General features: G+C 40.5%; 1 protein-coding gene across 4 annotated transcripts in view; it reads left to right on the top strand.

Moving 5' to 3' along the window:
- LOC128824775 (E1A-binding protein p400-like) overlaps positions 1-20,630 on the top strand; it is a 46,852-nt gene that overhangs the window by 7,759 nt on the left and 18,463 nt on the right. For all 4 annotated transcript variants that reach the window (XR_008442532.1, XM_054006678.1, XM_054006677.1 and 1 more), the window contains exons 4-18: positions 711-851; positions 1,651-1,723; positions 2,315-2,334; positions 2,832-2,889; positions 4,208-4,300; positions 4,674-5,045; positions 5,286-5,422; positions 7,443-7,612; positions 7,790-7,964; positions 9,713-9,849; positions 10,948-11,134; positions 12,704-12,870; positions 14,216-14,385; positions 15,630-15,785; positions 19,265-19,444. Coding sequence is in view for 3 of the 4 variants with exons in the window: in XM_054006678.1 (XP_053862653.1) it covers positions 711-851; positions 1,651-1,723; positions 2,315-2,334; positions 2,832-2,889; positions 4,208-4,300; positions 4,674-5,045; positions 5,286-5,422; positions 7,443-7,612; positions 7,790-7,964; positions 9,713-9,849; positions 10,948-11,134; positions 12,704-12,870; positions 14,216-14,385; positions 15,630-15,785; positions 19,265-19,444 (2,236 nt within the window). In the remaining variant the exon portion in view is untranslated. The remainder of the gene's footprint in view (positions 1-710; positions 852-1,650; positions 1,724-2,314; positions 2,335-2,831; positions 2,890-4,207; positions 4,301-4,673; positions 5,046-5,285; positions 5,423-7,442; positions 7,613-7,789; positions 7,965-9,712; positions 9,850-10,947; positions 11,135-12,703; positions 12,871-14,215; positions 14,386-15,629; positions 15,786-19,264; positions 19,445-20,630) is intronic.

Raw genomic sequence — 20,630 nt, 5'->3', positions numbered from 1 at the left:
ATTCTGGCATCCTGTAATGTAGGTGAAGTGAATGTAGATTAGAACGTAAGAAATCTCTTCTCTGTGTCTTGGGTTATCTTTCATTTACATGATGAAAGTCTGAAAAGACAGTTCAATTCATGAGCATTAAATTATTGAGCATTATTCTCTCCTCACCAAGAGATCAGTTAATGGTTGCCTATAATTCTATTTTCGGGTATGTCTACACTGCAAAGAAAAGCCTGCAACACTGAGTGTCAGAGCCCAGATCAGTTGACTTTGGCTTGCGGAGCTCAGTCTCCTGGATTAAAAATAGCAGCATAGATGTTGCATCTCAGACTGGAGCCCAGGCTCTGGCCCCGGGCGAGTGGGGAGAATTACATCCTCTCCACCCCCCAGGTTTTCACCAGGTTCCAGAGCCTGGGCTGCAGCCTGAACCCGAATGTCTATACTGCTGTTTTTAGTCCTGCAGCCCAAACTCCATGAACCCAAGTCAATAACCTGGGCTCTGAGACTTGGTGATGGGCTTTTTCTTTATGGTGTAAACATACCCTTTAGTGTGTGTGTATTCCCGGTACACTTTGCTTAAAGTAGGCCTAGGGTTTTTTTTTTTTTTTTTAGTGGTATATCTTTTCAGGATATATTTTTTCTTCTCCAGTGTGAGGCACAAAGTGAGAGGCATAGAGCTAGTTGGTGTTACACTTCAAAACAAAACTAATGCTTTTATCCAGCTGATCAGAAATGTGGTGCGCTATCATGAAGATAAAAGACTTCATAAGGAGAGAAGCAAGAAAGCAGAACAAAATCGACTGAGGCGCATTGCTGCTTCTACTGCTAGAGAAATTGAGCATTTCTGGTCCAGCATTAAACAGGTAAATGTATTGTGAAAGTATAAATGCAAAAATGTTTAAAGAGGTACAGTAGTGCTATGGAAAAGTTATTGGGCCATATCCTCATCTGTGGTTGGTTTGTTTGCTTTGTCCTGCACTGGCAGAGTAGTATGATTCAGGGATGATCTTGCAGTGTACTAGAGACAAGGCAAGGTCTCATGTAGTGTTGGGGGAAAAGGGGCATGGTTGAGACACTGTCATATGCCATGCAGATCCTGGGCTGCATGTTTGGCCCCCTATAAACATTAAAACTTGACACAATTTGGATCATTCCTTAGGCAGATTTAATGCAGCGCAAGGGGGATGGGATGTATAAAACAGCATCAGGATCTGGGCAGTGCCAAGGAGAACTTTAAAGCCATTTTGGCACTCCTCCACGTTAATTGAACTCTGCATTCTGGCCATAGCTGAGGAACTGGCCCAATATTATTGTTGTTTCTAATGTACCTATCACTGTAATATCCGGTTATTCTTCAAGATTAAAGATTCATTAGTTTCTTCTGGAAGGAAGAGCCACCCTTGCCTCAGATCTCATTTAAAAATCAGTATCTGTAAAATTTCGGAGTTCCACACTGGCTTAAAATCTTCTATATTCGAAGGCTTCTTAAAATGACAAAAAGCAGCAATTAAGTGACCTGATTGGAAGGAGGAGTGCATGTAAAGGTTGCCTGTCCTGTTGATGAAGGATTATAAGGAAATTCATAGTTCTCTTTAAGATTAAATGCAGTTAACTTCATTAATGTTTATTGCTTTCCTTTCAACCTCACACTTCCTTTTCTAGGTGGTAGAATTAAAACTGCAAGTAGAAGAAAGAATGAAAAAAACCTCAAATGTACAAGAAATTTCAAAAAGAGGTACATGGCTGTTGTTTTATCAAGACATTTTTCAGAAGATTCTCACAAGATGGAAATGGTGAAAGGCCATCAAAATACAATTTAAAAATAAATGTCTTGGTCATAGTTTTGTATCCTTATTGACTTTTATCTTTTAACTAGAACTTTACTTGTGCTGCTGTTAGAATAGATATATTTGAACATAATACCCAGAAGTACTAAAGCTCTCCCTGAGAGTTCATTAGCCTGCAGCCTTTGTTGCTGAACGCTTGTTCCTATGTGGGTTTAATTTGGCATATCTCATGGTTTTCTGAGAGACGGGATGCACCAATAACCCCCCCCCCACACACACACACACACTTCAGTGGAGTTGTACTTTCTTATGCCAGAGCTGAATTTGGCCCGAGAATTAAATTTGAACATAAATTAAAGCTACAGGGCTCATTGATTTTTTTTTTTATAACTTTGTCCTTGGCACATAATCATGAATGATCTCATACATTCTTGAAGAAATTGATTAAAAAATGAAGAAACATGTTGAATAATTTTCAATAAGATGTGCTTTATGTTAATCAATATAAAAATGGTGTCTAATGTGATATTATCTTTCAGGTCAAGATACGAGAATTCAGGTAACTACTGTTAAATCAGAATGAATTAGTGAGCTTACTTTCTTATTTTATTTGTGTTAATTTTACAGTCTTGAAATGAGTGCTAATTACAGTGAGATGATTTTTTGTTTTCATGTGGTCAACATAAGACATGAAGATAGTTAATGTTGGTTGTTTTAGTTCATTGTTAAAAATCCAACCTAGTCTCGATAAAAACATGCATAAAAACTAGATGCATTAGCTTAGTCTCCTGTCCCCACATGGTTTCACTTAAATCAGTACGGACTTTAGAGGTGTCCAGATTAATGCCTGTTTTTGTGGGATTGGGGCCTTGTACTATTGTATAATTATATTTGGGAGGGAGTCTGGGCAGGGAGGGAAAGTAGCATGTGGATTGTCTTTGGAAGTTTTGAAATGGTCATGAAATGACAACTACTTACTGATTATTTTGCATCATGCATGTTGAAGATTTGGGATTTATAATTTGTGTAAAATAAACTCTATTTTCTATTGTTTAGGATTCAGCAATATCTGGGAGAAAAAGAAAAGCAACCACATTGCTTACTGATCACGAAGGTCTGTTTTTTTGTGTTTGGTTTTTTTTCCAGTTGTAGTTATAGGGTTTGTTATGAAGCTATCTGTAAGAATTAATTAAATTAGAAATTTAAGAACATAAACTCACTCGCTTAAAGACAAAATTGCCCCAAATGTATGTGTTGTTTTGAAATGGGGCTTACAAAGCCTAAAGATTGTTTAATCGTATGCTTGTTCCTTTAGTTCTATTAAATTTTGAAAAAGCTTTTAAGGAAACACATTGTGGAGCATGGAAATAATTAGTAAGGAATATCTTCTGCTAAGATGTCCTTATGATTAAGGCTGTAAGAAAATCACGGGCCACGACTTTATTTTGCGAACTGCATCTTTTAGCAGACAAAACAAGCTTTTAAAGTTGTCCCAAATTTCAGCGCCTCCAGCTCTTGGACGCTGCTGCCAGCAGCAAGGACCAGCCTCTCTGCAGCTGGCTCTGTGTGCCTCTACTCCCTGCCGACAAGGAGAACAGTCTGGTTTGAAATGGCATCCCTGTGTTTCGATCCTGTGCATCAGGTTGCCACACCACTCACTCAGATTTGGTCTGGCTGCCTGTTCACCATGTCAAGCCAAGCTGTTCTCCTTGTCAGACAGGCAGGGAACAGAAATGCCTGGAGCCAGCTGCAACGAGTCTAGCCCCTGCTGCTGGCAGCAGCGTCCAGGGACTGGCAGTGCTGAAATGAGCCCCTGGCAGCCTGGCCCGGTAGGGACCTGTGGTGTGGGGGGAAGGATGGAAAGGGGGAGTCTGTGCTTCCATTACTGGGGCAGGGTTGCCCAGTCTGTGCACTCCTGCCTGCTCCATGCTGCAATGAAAATTCCTTCCCAGTCTCCCCATGATGGGGTGGAGCAAGCCTGGATATGGGGCAAAGTTGCGTTTTTAGGGTGACCACACCAAAACTGCAGCTTTAACAAACTGGCCACAACTTTTGAACAAAAATATCACAACTTTCTTACAGCCTTACTTATGATGTGAAAAGCAGCTTTTCTTTAATTTCACATAGGGGAAAGTGCGTGAAACTCACCTATTCCTTATTCAGTAATAAATCTGACACACATCATTTTAAAATGACAGTTCTCAGCCTTCTTGGTTATGTTTGGAGCTATTACAGGTACAACCCAACTGTAAATGCATATCATGTCAGTAAATGACAGTAATGCTGACCTAAGTTGCATTACATGAGGGGCAAATTTGGCTCATTGCTGGTAGAAAATTCCTAGAGATTAAATGACAAGAAGTGACTTTGTAATTGTAAACAGAGAAATTAAATTGCTAATCTTTTTTACTCACAATATCAATAATGCTTAGTTTTAGAGACAGATGAAGAGAATGCTGAAGTGCGAAATTCTGAAAAAGAAAACGTGGGTCATCAAACTGAGTTGACTGATTTAGCCAAAGAAGGTAGGAAGATTGTTTGTGTATGAGGGTTTTTTTTTTTTTGTAAAGAGTCTTTCTAGCATAGGTATCTTTCCAACATGTATAGTGTAGGAGGCCTTTTTATAAGATAATGCTGATCTCCTGAAATATACTTGATCTGGAAAAATGTCAAGTTTATTTTTATATGAAAAAATCTGGGTGCGTATGTATATATGCGTTTATGTGTGTGTGTGTGTGTGTATGTATATATTGTTCCAGTCCAGAATTCTTATATCCCAATGGTTAGCACAGCTGAAATGTACATTTTTGAATGGCATGTCTGTATATTGCATCATTTGTTAATGAAACACGCATCACAGGTACAGGAAACCTCATGAATTTTATTGCTTTTGTTCAGAAATGGAAGACTCTGTAAGTGAGAGAGTGAGCCCTCCGAAGGAAGTAGTATTCATAGAGTCACTCCTCAGAATTGATCAGCATGAGGGTACAGAGAAAACAAGTGCTGCAATGAAACACGTGAGAGACATAGTAGAGGTTGCTGCTGCTGCAGAAGTGCTGTTACCTACAGATAGTGCTCAGATCACAACGGAAGTAAAAGGTGATACTCCATCCCTGTTGTATGGGACTCTTAGAGAGTATCAGAAGATTGGGCTGGACTGGTTAGTGAAGTTATATAAGAAGAATCTCAATGGTATTCTGGGAGATGAGGCAGGACTTGGCAAAACTACGCAAGTCATTGCCTTTTTCACACACCTGGCTTGTAATGAAGGTATGAAGTGTGAGGTTTTTAGTTTTTACTGTAAACCCATATACATAATGTCTTCATTGTCAAACATATGTCTAAAGAATAAAAAATAATTGTTTTAATCTGTTCCACTCATGAAAATTAAGGTAGAATAAATAAAGACTTCTGACTGTAAGCTTTTTCTGTTTGTGTATCAGTTTTTAATGAATTGTGAAGCTATGTGCATTTTTCTCTAATAAATGTTGTATTTGTACCTCCTTGTAGGTAATTGGGGTCCTCATCTTGTTGTTGTATGGAGCTGTAACATACTGAAGTGGGAGATTGAACTGAAACACTGGTGCCCTGGGTTGAAACTTCTTCTGTATTTTGGCAGTCCAAGAGAACTTATAGAAAAAAAACAGGTATTGTAAGAAATCCATGTACAAAACATGTTTACAGTAGCATAAACATGCCAAAAGAGGCAGCAAATTATGACCAAGAAACAAATCTCAGAAGTATCTGGATGGCTAATTTAGCCTGTTCAATAGGGAGTCTTTCCATTGAGCTCAGTGGGTAGAAAAACTACAATAATATACAGATTTATAGGAAGTAGTTTGGAAAGAGTCAATAGTCATTTAAGAAACCTTTTCTCTTTCTTTACAATCTGCTACCTCAAGAGAAAACACTTTGTACCTACAAGTTGTTCCTGCTCCCTGGTTAATTCAATAATGTATCCAAACATCCCTATAGATAAGTTTTACAAAACTTAAAAGAACATGTATCATTGTGAGTTAAATTAATGATCAAGAAATAAAAACACTGCAATCCAAGATCTTCTAAATATAGCTATGCAGCAATTTATTCTGAGATTTATATTCTAAAATCACAGAATGGTAACTTTATTCTAATACTTTAGTCTTTGAGTAGATGATTTTGGAATTAATGATCTTCATTATGGATGAGTGGTGCCTCTTGATGTAGGTGGGTAGAAGCTTTAGTTAAGATACCCTTCTATAAGGTGGTCTTACATCTCCATTCTTTGTTGCTCTCTGATTATGCAGCCGGCTCCTTTCAGAGAGAGCGAGAGAGCGTGTGTGAGAGTGAGTGAGCAAAAGAGCACTAATCATCGTTTTGCTTGTGACCTGCACTTCATAGTTACCAAAAGGAGCTGCTTTACAATGGCCAGCTGATGATGATCTGCTTTCTTTTTAGGTTTAAAGTTTACCAACTTTATGTGCAAAACAAATAGAGTTTTCTCCGATTCTTATTTTTTGACACTTCCACAATAAGGGATGTGTTGGACATCTGCCAAGAGCATTCTGGTTGTGCCATATGCGGCTTTTTGCAAAAGTTCCTTTGGGCTTTCTGTGGGGATGTTGTCCATCTTTTTTAGTTGCTGTTGTTTGACTTCACTTCCTCTTCAAGTTGGAGGTCCTTCATAGCAGGAAGTATTTTTGACTTTGTGTAGTTTTCCCATCCTCTCTGATGCTTTTATACTCCACAGAATTTGCATACTCGTTTTCTCTTAGCTTCATACAGTGCCAGAGCAGGAGGCAGTTAATGAAATGGCAGGTCATGATAGTTGTATGTCTCTTTACCTTTTGCGTCTTTGTTGACTTTTCCTTTCAGTCATGTAGTTACAATTATTTGTGCTTTTGTGTTTCTAAATAGGTTCCTTAGTTTGCATTTCCTAAAAATATCAAGTCTGTGGTTACTCAAGTGGCTAGCAACTTTTGCAGTCAAGTAGATAGACCTTGTGGCCCTCGTTGGTGGAATCTGCCTAAAGATTTTCACTTGGCTTTACAAAATAGCAGTTACTTGGCAGGTTTCACTCCTATTAAAGTGAATCTATTGATATCTTTATTTTTAATCTCTTAAAAATATTGCAATACTTTTGGTTCTTATTTAAACATACAGGAGCAAGCCTTTAAATCAAAGCCTTGCAATTTCAGCAAATGATTTTAAAACATAATTTAAATGGGGAACTTCTTTTTACTATCAGGTGTTTTTGGCTGGCTAGGAAGCTAGTTGTTTTTAACTTGTTTTAGCATGGCTTACAGAAGCAACTTTTGCTGAACAGAGAAGAACAGCCTCCACTAATTATGTCCAAGATTATATATGATTCTCAAGGTTAGGCAGAAAATTATGCCCAGGCACTGACACATTTAAAAATAATCACTGTTATTTATTAATCAGTATTTATCTAGTCATATGGATTATATTTTATATTATTGTGTTCCCAATAATTTAGCCACAGTCTAAAATTAAATAAGGCTGTGTCAACTGATTTACAGTACACTCTTTTGAATGTAAAACTTTGCACGTAAAAAGATTGTGAAATAATATATTTGAATCCCCAAAGGAGACGTACTCACCAATCTTTATTCTTCATTCCAATAAAAAGAGAATAAAGATGAAATCTTTAAGATTTGTATGTTGCAGGAGTTGATGAAACCCAATAGCTTTAATGTATGTATCACCTCATACAAGCAACTGTTTAAAGGCCACCAAACCTTGAGGAAAATGCGATGGAAGTACCTAGTTGTAGATGATGTGCAGAAAATTAAAAATCTGACTGAGAAGCACTGGGAGGCACTCTTCCATCTCCAGAGGTCTGGAACATTAATAAACTATCTCCTCTTGCATGTCTCTATCCATTATTTTGTTCACAAAATAACTGTTGTTTCAAACTTATTTTTTCTTTTAATTTGTTTGCTGTGGAAAGTACTCTCTTTAAATTATTAAATACATTTTTAGTCCTAGAGTTGTCTTTTTCTTCTTGTTCACAGCCAGCATCGTTTGCTCCTGATGGACACACCTTTGCCCAACACCTTGAGGGAGTTGTGGACCATGCTGCATTTTCTAATTCCAGGAATTTCCATACCTTACCTGGATTTCCTGGTGAAAGCAGCCAATGAGGCGACCCAAGATTATTGCCATAAAGTGGTTACGAGATTGCACAGAGTATGTTCACCTTTAAGATACTCTTTCATAGGCATGCGCACGGGGTGTGCCGGGTGTGCCCAGGCACACCCTAATGCAGGGGTGGGCAAATGGCTTCACTCTCCCGGCACAGCAAGCCACCGGCCCCTCCCCTGGAGCCAGGCTCCAGGAATATTCAGGGCTGGGGGCCCTGCTCCACCAATATCTGGAGCTGGGTCTCTCCCCCGGCCCTGCCTGGAGCAGGCCCTGGCCCCTGTGGGTCTCCTTCCCCCCCCCCCCCCCCCCAGCCCCGCCGCGTCCCTGCCTGGAAGAAAGCAGCGGCTCCCGGCAGCAATTGCTGTCTGCTGCCCTAGGGTCCTAGCGCCCGCCATCTCCTAATGGAGATTTTCCAGCCCGCATCCCCCCCGCACCCTAATCCTCTGCCCCAGCCCTGAGCCCCCCTCAGCCAGAGCCCTCATCCCCCCCCACATCCTAATCCTCTGCCCCAGCCCTGAGCCCCCTACTGCATCATGAACCCCTCATCCTCATCGCCCTCACCCCTGCACCCCCTCCTATCCCCAAACTCCCTCCCAGAGTGTGCACCCTCTCCCCCTTCCACACACCCCCTCCTGCCCCCAAACTCCCTCCCAGAGCCTGCACTCCCACCCCCTCCTACGCCTCTACCCCCAGCCCAGAGCCTGCACCCAAACTCTGTCCCAGAGCCTGCACCCCTCACCCCCTTCTGCACACCCACCCCCTGCCCCAGCCCAGAGCCTGCACCCCTCACCCCCTTCTGCACACCCACCCCCTGCCCCAGCCCAGAGCCTGCACCCCTCACCCCCTTCTGCACACCCACCCCCTGCCCCAGCCCAGAGCCTGCACCCAGCACCCAAACTCCCTCCCAGAGCCTTAGGCAGGTGGGGGGTGGAGTTGGGAGGGTGGGTGGGTTCTGGGCACCACCAAAATGTCTACAAACCTGCCACCCATGCGCGGGGCAGTGTGTCTGGCTCTGCGTGGAGCAAAACATGCTGCTAGGAGCCTCATGGTAAGGGGTCCGGGGCTGGGGAGGGGTTGGATAAAGGGTGGGGGCAGTCGGGACAGGGAGCAGGGTGGGATCCCGGGGGGGTGGTTAGGGGTGGGGGGGTCTCTGGAGGGGGTAGTCTGGGAGCAGGGCGGGTTGGTTGGGGCATGGGAGTCCCAGGGTCCGTCAGGGGGTGGCGGGTGGATAGAGGTCAGGGCAGTCAGGGGATAGGGAGCAAGGAGGATCCTGGGAGGGCAGTTAAGGTGGGGGGGGGGTCTCTGGAGAGGGAGGTCAGGGGACAAGGAGCGGGGGGGTGTTGAATGAGTTGGGAGTTCTGGGGGGGCCTCTCAGGAGGCAGGGGTGTGGAGAGGGGTTGGGGCAGACAGGGAGCGGGGGGTTATGGGTCGGGAGTTCTGGGTGTCCTGTCAGGGGGCGGGGAGTGGTTGGATGGGGCGTGGGAGTCCTTGGGGGCCTGTCTGGGGGCGGGGGTCTGGATAAGGGTCCGGGGCAGTCAGGGGACAGGTAGGGGGTAGGGTCCTAGGGGGGCAGTCAGGGGACAAGGAGCAGGGGGGGTTGAGAGTTCTGAGAGGGGCAGTCAGGGGGCGGGAAGTAGGAGGGAGTGGATGGGGGCAGGGCTATGGCAGGGCAGGTCTCCCTGAGTGCACACCCTAATGAAATGTGCTGCGCATGCCTATGTACTCTTTTAATCCTATTGTGAGTTGCCACAGGTAAATAATCACTTAATTATTACTTGCTTTTATTCTTTTAGATAATTCAACCATTTATTTTGCGAAGATCCAAAAGACATGTTGAAAAACAGTTACCAAAGAAATACGAATATGTGCTGAAATGTCATCTTTCTAACCGGCAGAAGGCTATGTATGAAGATGTGATATTAAAACCAAGGTAAAGCAAACGAATAGTGAATCATAATGTTGCCTTTATTAGAGTGAGAGAACATTCAGGTTTTCTTACTGCAAATAGGAATGGAGATTGGTGGCAAGGGAGATTCTTTTGACGTGAACCATCCAACCTAAACCTTGTGACTAAAGGACATGTCATAATTACAGTATGTTGTCTGCTTACTAAATGCAATAATCATTTAGTTTAACATTAATTTACTTCTGTCTTTTATGTTCAAAATCACAATTGTTTATTAAAAATATATTTAACAGGTTGTTCATGAGCAGGAAGGAGTAAATTCAATTAACAAGTAAAACAGATGAGTTACATATACACCTCTACCCGATATAACGCTGTCCTCGGGAGCCAAAAAATCTTACTGCATTATAGGTGAAACTGCAGTATATCGAACTTGCTTTGATCCGCTGGAGTGTGCAGCCCTGCCCCCCAGGAGCGCTGCTTTACCGCGTTATATCGGGGTAGAGGTGTAATTACAGACAGTGGGATGATATGCAAAGTTTTCCATAAGCATAAGATGCACATACAAATATGTGCATATATACCACACCTCATATCTAGATTAAATTCTCAAGTGATTTTACTAGCAGAAAGATATGCTAATAACAAGCATAAATATTATTTGAATATTTGTCTAAATCGCTGTTCTTTTCTGCAGTAAACTTTTCAAGTTCTGACTTTCAAGAAATTGAGGTATTTGGTCAGGTATTAAAATCTAAGGCCTGATCTTGCGAACACTTACATACATTCATAAGTTCTGTCATGTTAATAGTTCCATTTAAGGCAATAGACTACCTGAGAGAGTAAAGTTATGCTAATACTTTAAGTGTTTGCAGGATCAGGACCTAAGCAGTTAAAGTTCTGCTAGCTTTGCACAGACTTGAGAGGAATTGTGAAAAAGATTTTCCATAAAACTTTTCAGAAGTTTATGATCTTATGATAACTCTAGAATCAGCAATTAATGAAAATGCTACCATCTCTATTATCTGTGGAATGGTTCAGAGAGCTAGAAAGGCTAGGCTACTGGAAACTAATTTTTCTAAATCTAATTTTGATTTAAATTTATTTTCATTTAATGAATAGAATCCAAGAAACTCTTAAAAATGGAAACTTTGTCAGTGTCCTTCATGTTCTGATGCAGCTCCAAAGGATCTGTAATCATCCTGATCTGATAAAACCCAGGCTTTCTGGCTCCTCCTATGTATCAGAGACACTGGAATATACGACTGCTTCTCTAGTACTAAAGGTACTAGAAGGGGATCTTTGGAAGGTTAGTGGAAAAGTTAAATGTTAAAAATAATCCTTGTGTGCTTGGTTTGACACTTGAGATTGTTTTTCAAATTTAGCTAGAGATATTAAGTGTGTGCATGCGAGTGTGTACGCCCTGAGTGCCCTAATCACTATAGTATGGAATATTTTCATGTGGGCTCCTTCAGTCTCTCTTATTGAAGTTATTTCACTTTAATTAAATATATGAATAATTAAATATTCATTAGACCCAAGATAGAGTTGAATGATTCTGTAGCCTAGTGGTTAGGGCACTCTCCTGACAGGTTGCAGATCCCTGTTCAAATCCCTTCTCCAGCTCAGGAGAAGGGGAGACTTGAATTGGGGATTTCCCACATCCTGGGTGAGCACCCTATCCACTTGCCTAAAAGTTATAAGGGAGGTGTGTCATTCCCCTTTCCTCTGACTGTTTTGTTTTAGGCCCAGTCAGCCAAATGCCTATCTTGCTCCTGGTTTGTGGATTGCTCGCAGAGATAGGCACCTCCCTGCAGCCTCAATTTAGGAGCCTGAATCCAAGGGAATGATGGGGCTTACCATACATCCCTTTGGTCGACATTGCCAATTGGCTAGTTTAAGTGGCACCTCTGCCTAGCCTGCTGGCTTTGTGGATCACAGTCTAAGGCGCCTATTTCTCCTTTTTAATTGTTTAGGTGTCTTAGGCACCTAACTCAGGCTTTGTGGATCGTAGTGTTGTTCCTGTGACTGTCTAGGTGCCTAGAAGTTAGCTGCCATGCTGCGATGTTCAGTGGTGCAACACCTAAGTCCCTTTGTGGATCCCCTCTTAAGTTTTTATTGAGTAGTAAGTGAGTATAGATTCTCACATTCCAGTGAACCTAAAGAGAAAATGGCTGTGTTTTGGGGCATTGTCTGCTTGTTTGTTTGTTCACTTCCAAAACAGCCAATTGACCTGAGACTGATGTACTCAAAAGAAATTAACTCTGTGGTAGGCCGGACCATTTCTACATACCTACTAGCCTTATTTTCTGTTTTTTAAAGCTATATTAAAAGTGTTAACATATATCATTATAATAAGAAAATGGCACGGGAAAAAGCACAGAATAAAAACCATATGTATCTTTGGGTTGTAAGTAGTTACAAAATTTAAAATATCAAGCCTGATGGAGAATTGGGAAGGGCCAAAAGCTTATGGAAGAACTGGAGTAGATGGTAAAAGACAAAAGAGGAGAGGGATTGAGACCTGAGTTACCATGTTAGGAAGAGGGGAAGACAAGAACCCAATTAGGGAAAACAGATGCTTTAAACACACATTACATTAAATTGAATGCTTTAAATGAAGACTGCTATCCTATCTCTGACTTTTGGTGACCTGAGCCCATCACTCTTTTGTCTTATTCTGCCAGAATCTTTTAAAGTAACTGCTTTATGTAAAATCATGTGATGCTTGATCTTTCTTCTTTTCCTTGATTTGTCTTCTTACTGTTTCTTATCATACTTGATCTCTAAATAATACAAAGAACCTGTTATTTCTTAATTTTCTGGTTAGGAATTGTTAGACTTTTTCTCAATATTTTTTATTTTAAATTAAAACTAGGATTCAGACACAAGTCTCTTTGATCTGATTGGGGTGGAAAACAAAATGACTGACTATGAGGCAAAAGTGCTGCCAAAACAAAAGGTGACTAGAAAGCTTATTGAAGAGATCTACAGCTCCCCTCATCCTTCAGGCAGACCCAACCCAGTGAAGCTCAAACCAAGCAGGTACACACGGTTTTGGAAATGCCAGTCAAAAAGGGAACAGTAGTGGGGGAGAGGTTCAGAACTGTCACAGTTTGACTCCCCTGTCTCTTGCTCCCAAACTGACAGCTGCTTGAGACGATATGTTTGTCCCCTGAAGGAAAGGGGGCTGTCTTTTGCCACTTAACAACTTTGTTTGTAACCTACAAGGGTACGTCTACACAGGGATAAAAGACCTGCAGCATGGCTGCACCTGGCCCGGGTCAGCTGACTTGAACTCGCGGGGCTTGGGCTGCGGGGCTGAAAAATCGCCATGTAGACATTTGGGCTCAGGTGAGCTCTGGCTTGTGGATGACTGTAAGAGTATCCTATGCTGATTGTATTAGACATCTGTGTCATTGGAGGAACCTTAACAATTGAAAGGGTGGCTAAATTAATATACAGAAAGGAAAGTTTCACATAATTCTGGTGACAGGTAGTCTTACTCTCAGTGGAGAAATACACACTAAGCTTAATTACAGATTATTCTGGAGACTGATCTGTAGGTGCTCAAAGCATGCGAGATTACGGGGGTCCCTGTCCCACATGCTTCTGAGCTGCAGCCAGCCACAACTGAGACCTTGTGCTCTGTAGAACACAGAAATTGGTCCTTGCTATCACCTCTGTGGGCGTTGGGAGCAGGAGAAGTGAAACATTCCAAACGAGGTGGGAAGGATGCAGGCCCATGACCCTGCTGTCCCTCCATACCAGCCTATAGAGCTGACTGGGTACCTGGGGTATACTGCACCTTCTGAAGTGGTGTAGCAGAGAATGTGCTTCCTCTGCATGCTTGTAAACTCTGGGAGAAAGAGTCAGATTCCTTCCTAGTGTGTTCTGTTGGGCTCCTTTAACCTCTAAGCCAGTGTTTTCCAAACTTGGGACGCCGCTTGTGTAGGGAAAACCCCTGGTGGGCCGGGCCGGTTTGCGTACCTGCCGCATCCGCAGGTCTGGCTGATCGCGGCTCCCACTGGCCGTGGTTCGCTGCTCCAGGCCAATGGAGGCTGCTGGAAGCGGCGTGGGCCGAGGAACGTACTAGCCGCTGCTTCCAGCAGCCCCCATTGGCCTTGAGCAGCGAACCGCGGCCAGTGGGAGCCGCGATCGGCCGGACCTGCAGACGCGGCAGGTACACAAACCGGCCTGGCCTGCCAGGGGTTTTCCCTACACAAGCGGCGTCCCAAGTTTGGGAAACACTGCTCTAAGCCACTATAAAGAATAATTGGGCCTTTAACTTGAGTTTTGTATTTGGATGAAAGGGTTAATAGCATTCTTATTAATTCCTAATATACCTTTTCTGTGTGTGGTGGTTTTTTTTTTTTTTTAATATATCTAGGTTATTTCAACCAGTGGAATATGGACAGAAACCTGAAGGTAGGATTGTAGATTTCCCAAATCCTCTATCATGGCGTACAGGGAATACAGTAACGGTTATGGGAACACATCATGGGAAAAGACCAGGAAGATTGCCTCTTGCCACATTTTCAGCAAATCATAATGAGAAAGGTTTGATCTGTATACCAATGCATTGTTGTTACTTTCTTTTTCTCTCCAGAGCTTTTTCAGCACAAAGTAAATATTCCTTGTAGTTTGAGAACTATCCATATCCAATGATTTTTTTGTATCCCTTTCTTAAATGTAACTTGCTCAGGGTCTCTAACCTGAATTCTGTCTCAAAGTCAAAACAGATAATTCATTTTTTTTCTTCTATGAGGAGATTAATGTTGCTATGCAAACTTGGAAATTTTAACGTTCGGGGATCTCTAGGGATTCCATGGATTTTCATCTTAATGAAATCAATTCCACATATTTCACCTGCCATCCTTAGTGTCAGACATGCATCAACCTTTACTGTCTCTCTTTGTAGGCTAACTAGACTTAGACATACTAGTCTTTCTTGGTCTTACTCCCTGTAATAGTAACCACTAGAGTCGCTGAACACTGACTTGTATCATGTGACACAGCCTTCTGAAACCTTGACCTGTTTTAGGTAACTGAGAGCAGGAACTAAAGTCCTGCTTATTACACCTTTATTAAATTCTCTACATGTTGATGGTTAGCCTATGTGTGATGTAGGTCTGTGTATTACATAAATAGAAAACTGTTTGGAAAGTATCCATAGTCAGTACTGAGTAGGACTGAAGATAGAGTGGAAGAACCTATAAAATAATAATAATCAGATTCCATCTAAAAGCTTACTTAGCAAGAAAACAAATATTGAATTGAAATAGAAGTTGGAGATGGAGAAGACCTATTAGATAATTCAGTCAATTTCCTAAATATACTTACTGCCTAAAATATATCAGGCCATATTTTTTAAAGCCCTGCACAATATGTGAGAAATTTAAAATGTATGTGCACATTATTGCAAATACTACTTACAGTGCAAATGTGGAGTGTGTCCACACAGCTGTTGCCCTGTTGTTCCTGACTGTCTCTGTCAATCATTTAGATGTGGCTTCATATCCTAAGAAAACTTAGAGAGCTAATCTGTTTATTTGCAACTTCTGGGGCGGGGAAAGAAAACACTGAATTGTATTGAAGAAGCTATGATGGGAATAGGGAACCTTTACAATAGCTCATGGCAAAGTGCAGCTCATGACCCAAATGTGGAGTTTGGCTGATCTGCTTTCCTATCTGGAAATGTGACACGCAATGCGTGTGTAGGGTCAGTCCCCAAGTTTTAGGGTGTTGAATGAGAAACATCTCAATTTAAATGCTGTGCACCTTTTTCCTTCTATTTTTACCAGGTGACAAGATAGTAAAACTAAGCCAGCTGGCCTCCACAGCTGGAGCCCAAGACAAAACTATTCAGCCAAACATGCCTATAACACTGCAGTTTAAAGGGAAAACCTTTACTTTATCTTATGGCCAACTCTGCCAGCTTACTGGAGGGCAACTTCAAGGTACTGTACTGTTCAGCTTCAAGCAGTTGCTTTTGCTAAACCTATTGGAGCAAAACATCTGTCTGTTTATTGAAAATCTTGGATTATAATCTTTTTTGGAGAAGAGAACATGTCTGCATATATGTTTGCACAGTGCCTGCCTGGCACAACAGGATCCCAATCCTTTATTACATAAAAAGTATTATATTAAAATGTATTTATAGCTTTTATAAATGGTTATTTTAATTGCAGTAATGAACAGATTTGTATTCTCTTTAACTTGCAAAATTCTACTGGCCCACTTACCTCGATGATGTATGGGTAAAATTAATATTTTATTTTTCACTATTGTAAATCATCATGGCAGAAAGGAAAGGAGGCCTGTAACACTTGTGCTGGGATTGTGTCAAAATTGTCAGGTCTTTTTTTGCAAGCTGCTTGAGCTCTTGTTGCAAAATTATAATTGGGAGGCATTGAAAGCCGTGAACTGGAAGGTGGGATTCCTAGGTTCTACTCCCACTTCTGGTACTCATTTGTTTTATCATGGATAACCTAAGCAGTTTATAAATGGGCAGAGGCAAGTGATCTTAACTGAGTACTTTCTTCAGTTTCATAGGACACATTTCAGTTCAGTTCAATTGAAATAGCATAGCTCCTTAAGACCAACAATTCACTTTAAGGGGTGGTCTTGGGGTAGGTGAATAATAAATACTGAGAATCTTAAATTCAAATTAAATCCCACTATTTCTCTCTGTCTACCATTGTTATTGTAAGTCTCCTCTCCAGGAGTACACAGTCTAAATAATCTGGTGTTTAACAAGAGAAATTGTTAGTACCTTCAATTACAATAGCATTTCAACACACATTAAAATTATTACAACAATTTAAGTCCAATCCCTTGGCAATGCTTTTGCAAACATAATTTTACCAACGGTGCTGATGGCTTGGTAATTTTATCGTGTTGTAGAAGTAATGCTGAATTGGAAGGTTGCTGCTTGATACTGGGTGCTGCTTTGTCCACTTGCTTGAATGACATGAACAGGCAGTGCTGAGATGAGAGTGCTGAGAGCTGGTATCTCATTTCAGGGAGATTTATCTCTATCTCTTTCTGTAGTTTCACTAAATACAAACCTCTTTCAGAGTGTTGGCAGGATCCAAATATCAGCTGTTGTCACGTTTTTTTTTTTATTGGTTCAGTACCTTCATGGGATGCTCTTGGGAGTACCTTCAGCTTGTGAACACCCAATCTACTAATGCACATGCTGCAGGATTGTAAATTTTCAACTTTAAGGTCATTGCTTTTGTCTTTGTGCTTTCCTTAAAGTTAAATGAATGTATATAAAAGAAATCAGTTTCAATCAAAATATTTCAAGAATTCTTTGTGTAGGTTTAAAACTGAAGTTTTTTCTTTGAAAAGAAGAGAGGAGTGATAAGAGGCTCTTGCCTTAGGCTTTGTGGCTTGCTAAGCTAGGAGCTACACATCACAACTCTTTGAGCTCCTAGTCAAAGAATAGTTTCACATCCTTTAGTAAGGGAGAGTGTTCTGCTCTTTAAGAAGACACTCCTGTTGGTTGTTAGAATCTACAGTAGCTTCCCCCACAATTTACAATTATAGACTCCTACCAATCACACTGTTCAAGGTAAAAATCACAATAAGTAACATTTAGATGTATCTGTCTAACATAAATACAATAAAACAATATATAATAATTAAGCAAAAGAAAGTTATAAAGCTGCATTCCAGAACTTGCACCATCAGACCTTGAAGTGATTAGTACAGATGTATGGCCAAAGAGGTGGTATTTTCCTTGAAGCTTTTCATATTTGTCACTTACTGGGAGAAAGCAAAGATTTCTTAGGAGTTTTTCAGATAGTCTGGACATTTCATTTAATAAAATAAGCAGCCAAAAACATAAACATGTGAGTTAATGCTTCACGTTCCATGGGCGACCTCTACTGGACTACTGTAAAGGATGGGAAAGCATGCCTTACAGTGATAGACTCCAAAGAGCTCAATCTGTTTTGTGTAACAAAAAGAGGATTACTGGTGACTTGATTACAGTCTATAGGTACCTAAATTGGGAACAAAACTTTTGTGAGCTCTTCAATTAAGTAGACAGGTATAACAAGAACCAGTGGCTGAAGCTTAACAAATTGAGCCTGGAAATAAGGTGCAAATTTTTAACAGTGAGGGTAATTAATTATTAGAATAATTTATCAAAGGTTATGGTGGATTCTCTATCACTGGCAATTTTTAGATAGAGATTAGAAATTTTTTAAAAAGATGTACTCTAGTTCAAACAGGAATTAATTCAGGAAAGTCCTTTGGAGGTCAGACTAGATGATCACAAATGTCCTTTCTGGCTTTGTAATCTCTGAAACTATATGTATGAAAGAAATTGTGTCTTCTAAAATTCAGTAAAGGCAAGTTTCTAAAATTATTGTAAATTATATGGTTGTACTAATAACCATTTTTGCATTGATTCTGAGGTTTATGCCCCACAGGGACACTAAGGGGGGTTGTAAGGCATAAATAACATTTGTAACGTGATCAGAAATCCTTAGATGAAACGCACTATGGAAGTGCAAGTGTTAATAAGAGTAATGTGGAAAGGAGAAAGTGTTTGATGCTTAAATCAGTGACAGACTTGTTAGAACTAATTTACTCTATATTGTTAAAGTTTTAGAGAGCTGATGAGTCCTGGAAATCAACATATACAATATGGGAATGAGGGCTTTCCTTTGGAATTTGAGTTCAGGTACTCCACACTCCTAAAAAGACTTCAGGAAAAGATTTAAACCTATACCCCAGAGTGGGAAGTGAATTGGAAAACCTAACCTCAATGATATATTTTTGACTAAGTTAAAGAAAGGGAAAGCTTTCAGGGAGGGGAAGAGGGATAACAATGCATCTGCTGTCTTCTAGAGGTCTTTTTGGTGGGAATGGGGAACTGAAATTTATAACTTGTCTTTAAAAAACAACAACTTAAACCTAAACTTATTCTGGCCCAGAAGCAGATATGCATATTACTGTGCAGAAGGGGAGTTTCTGGAGGGCCACTACTTTCAAGATGCTAGAAGTAGGTATATTGAGGCAGTAAAATGTGTGAGCTGTGGGGAGAGTTGGCTTTGGGGGGTTTATGCTATTGGAAGAAATAGCTCACCTTTTTTAGGCCAGATGAAAAAATGGCAGGAATCCATTAAGGTGTCTGATACTTGTCTGGTATTTAGAGTGATTGTTCTCTTGTGGACAAATTTTCATTGCATTCACTCTTACATAATTATTCATCAGGACCATGGAGAGAGGGGAAACTTATGCACAGGAAATTTTTGAGGGCATAAAAAACATTTATAGGAAAAATGGGTAGGTATCATTATACTGCTTTAATTGTATGGTTTCCTTTTTTTATTACATGAAGTGGCAAATACATTCCGTTCAAAATAGGTATAGAATAGATTTGCCATTCCCAGAATTTACTCATTAAATTGTGCATTTACAGTTGCAGGAAGTGTTCTTCACATTGTTTCAGTGCCAGGCTTGCGGTATTTGCAATCTCAGTGGCCAGTTACCTTGTTGCCCCTCTATCGTGCTGGGGCTGGGACTGTTCAAGATACTGGCGTTCCAAAGTATTTAAAGCATCAAGCAGATGTGCCAACGTCTACACTAGTAACACAGCAAAGTAAGTAACTTTCACCAGATAGCATACGGGAATCTCTTGTTTCAGCAGAATACTATTTATTCAGTTTGGAATACGATTGAAGTATTAATATTAACAATGAGTCCTGACGCTTCTAGTCAGAAACAAAGAAAGAAATTTAGTTCATGACTGATAACATCTGACATCTTTGGGGAGTGTTGCATGAGTCTACGGACTTTTTGTCATCTATTTGAGTACCTATAAGTACCTACCATATACCTTGGATCTCATTTTCTGGTTCTGGAGACAAAGGAAAGGAAAATCCGTCTATATAAAACTGCCAGTAGCTACATATTCTGGATGTTGTTGAAGTGTAACAGTTGATGTAAATTCAGATAAGGAGCTCTGTCAGAAGATGGCACCATGCCTTTCTGTTAGGTACATAATACATCTGTTCATACTAGAATATATTTTTGTACACTATACTTGATCATCAGTTGTTTGAGTCTGCAGTATAATGTAATTGAATACTATGGAACTGTCTAGTTGATCAATCTAAATAGACACTGTTGACAAGCAAAATGTTTCATTAATCTGAAAAATATATTTATTTAAAAATAGCCACAGCCATTGTAATTAAAGATGGGATGCATGTACATCATACTGTTCTCGAACTCTGCCTCACAGCTCCATTCGTAAGAGCTGGAAAATATTAAGAGTTGGCAGATGTGCTTTCTGAAACAGGCAGAGAATGGGATCTTTGTTACTTTTAAATAGCAAACCCTTCATCAGAGCAGAACAGGTTCATGGTATATGAAGCATATATGTTTCTGTAATGGTGGGACTTATGCAGTCTGAGCCTTGCTGTAATTTTGGTGAGATGCCCAGCTGAGCAGCTGGAATTTTAACTGTTAGTACACATTTTGGAAAAATAATATATATTTTAAAATCTTCTAGGAGCAAGCATTAAAGTTTTTGAACTATTCAAAATGTCAGTTTGTTTCAAAAAGACTTAAGTTTTGTCTCCAAAAATTGACCAAAGGAGATTTCAGTGAATGATGCATGTGAGTATTTAGTGTAGTTGGATATATTTTGACCACATCTAATTAATATATTATCTATGAGAGACTGATCTTCTGTTGCTAATCAGACTTCTAATAGACAAGGAAATATAAATCTGCCTTGTAATATGAGATAAATAGCATTTATTTTTTTCAGTCTATTTAAA

The sequence above is a fragment of the Malaclemys terrapin genome, chromosome 16 (genome assembly GCF_027887155.1).
Source record: "Malaclemys terrapin pileata isolate rMalTer1 chromosome 16, rMalTer1.hap1, whole genome shotgun sequence".
NCBI lineage: Eukaryota > Metazoa > Chordata > Testudines > Emydidae > Malaclemys > Malaclemys terrapin.
This window is presented reverse-complemented; position numbering and strand designations above follow the sequence as displayed.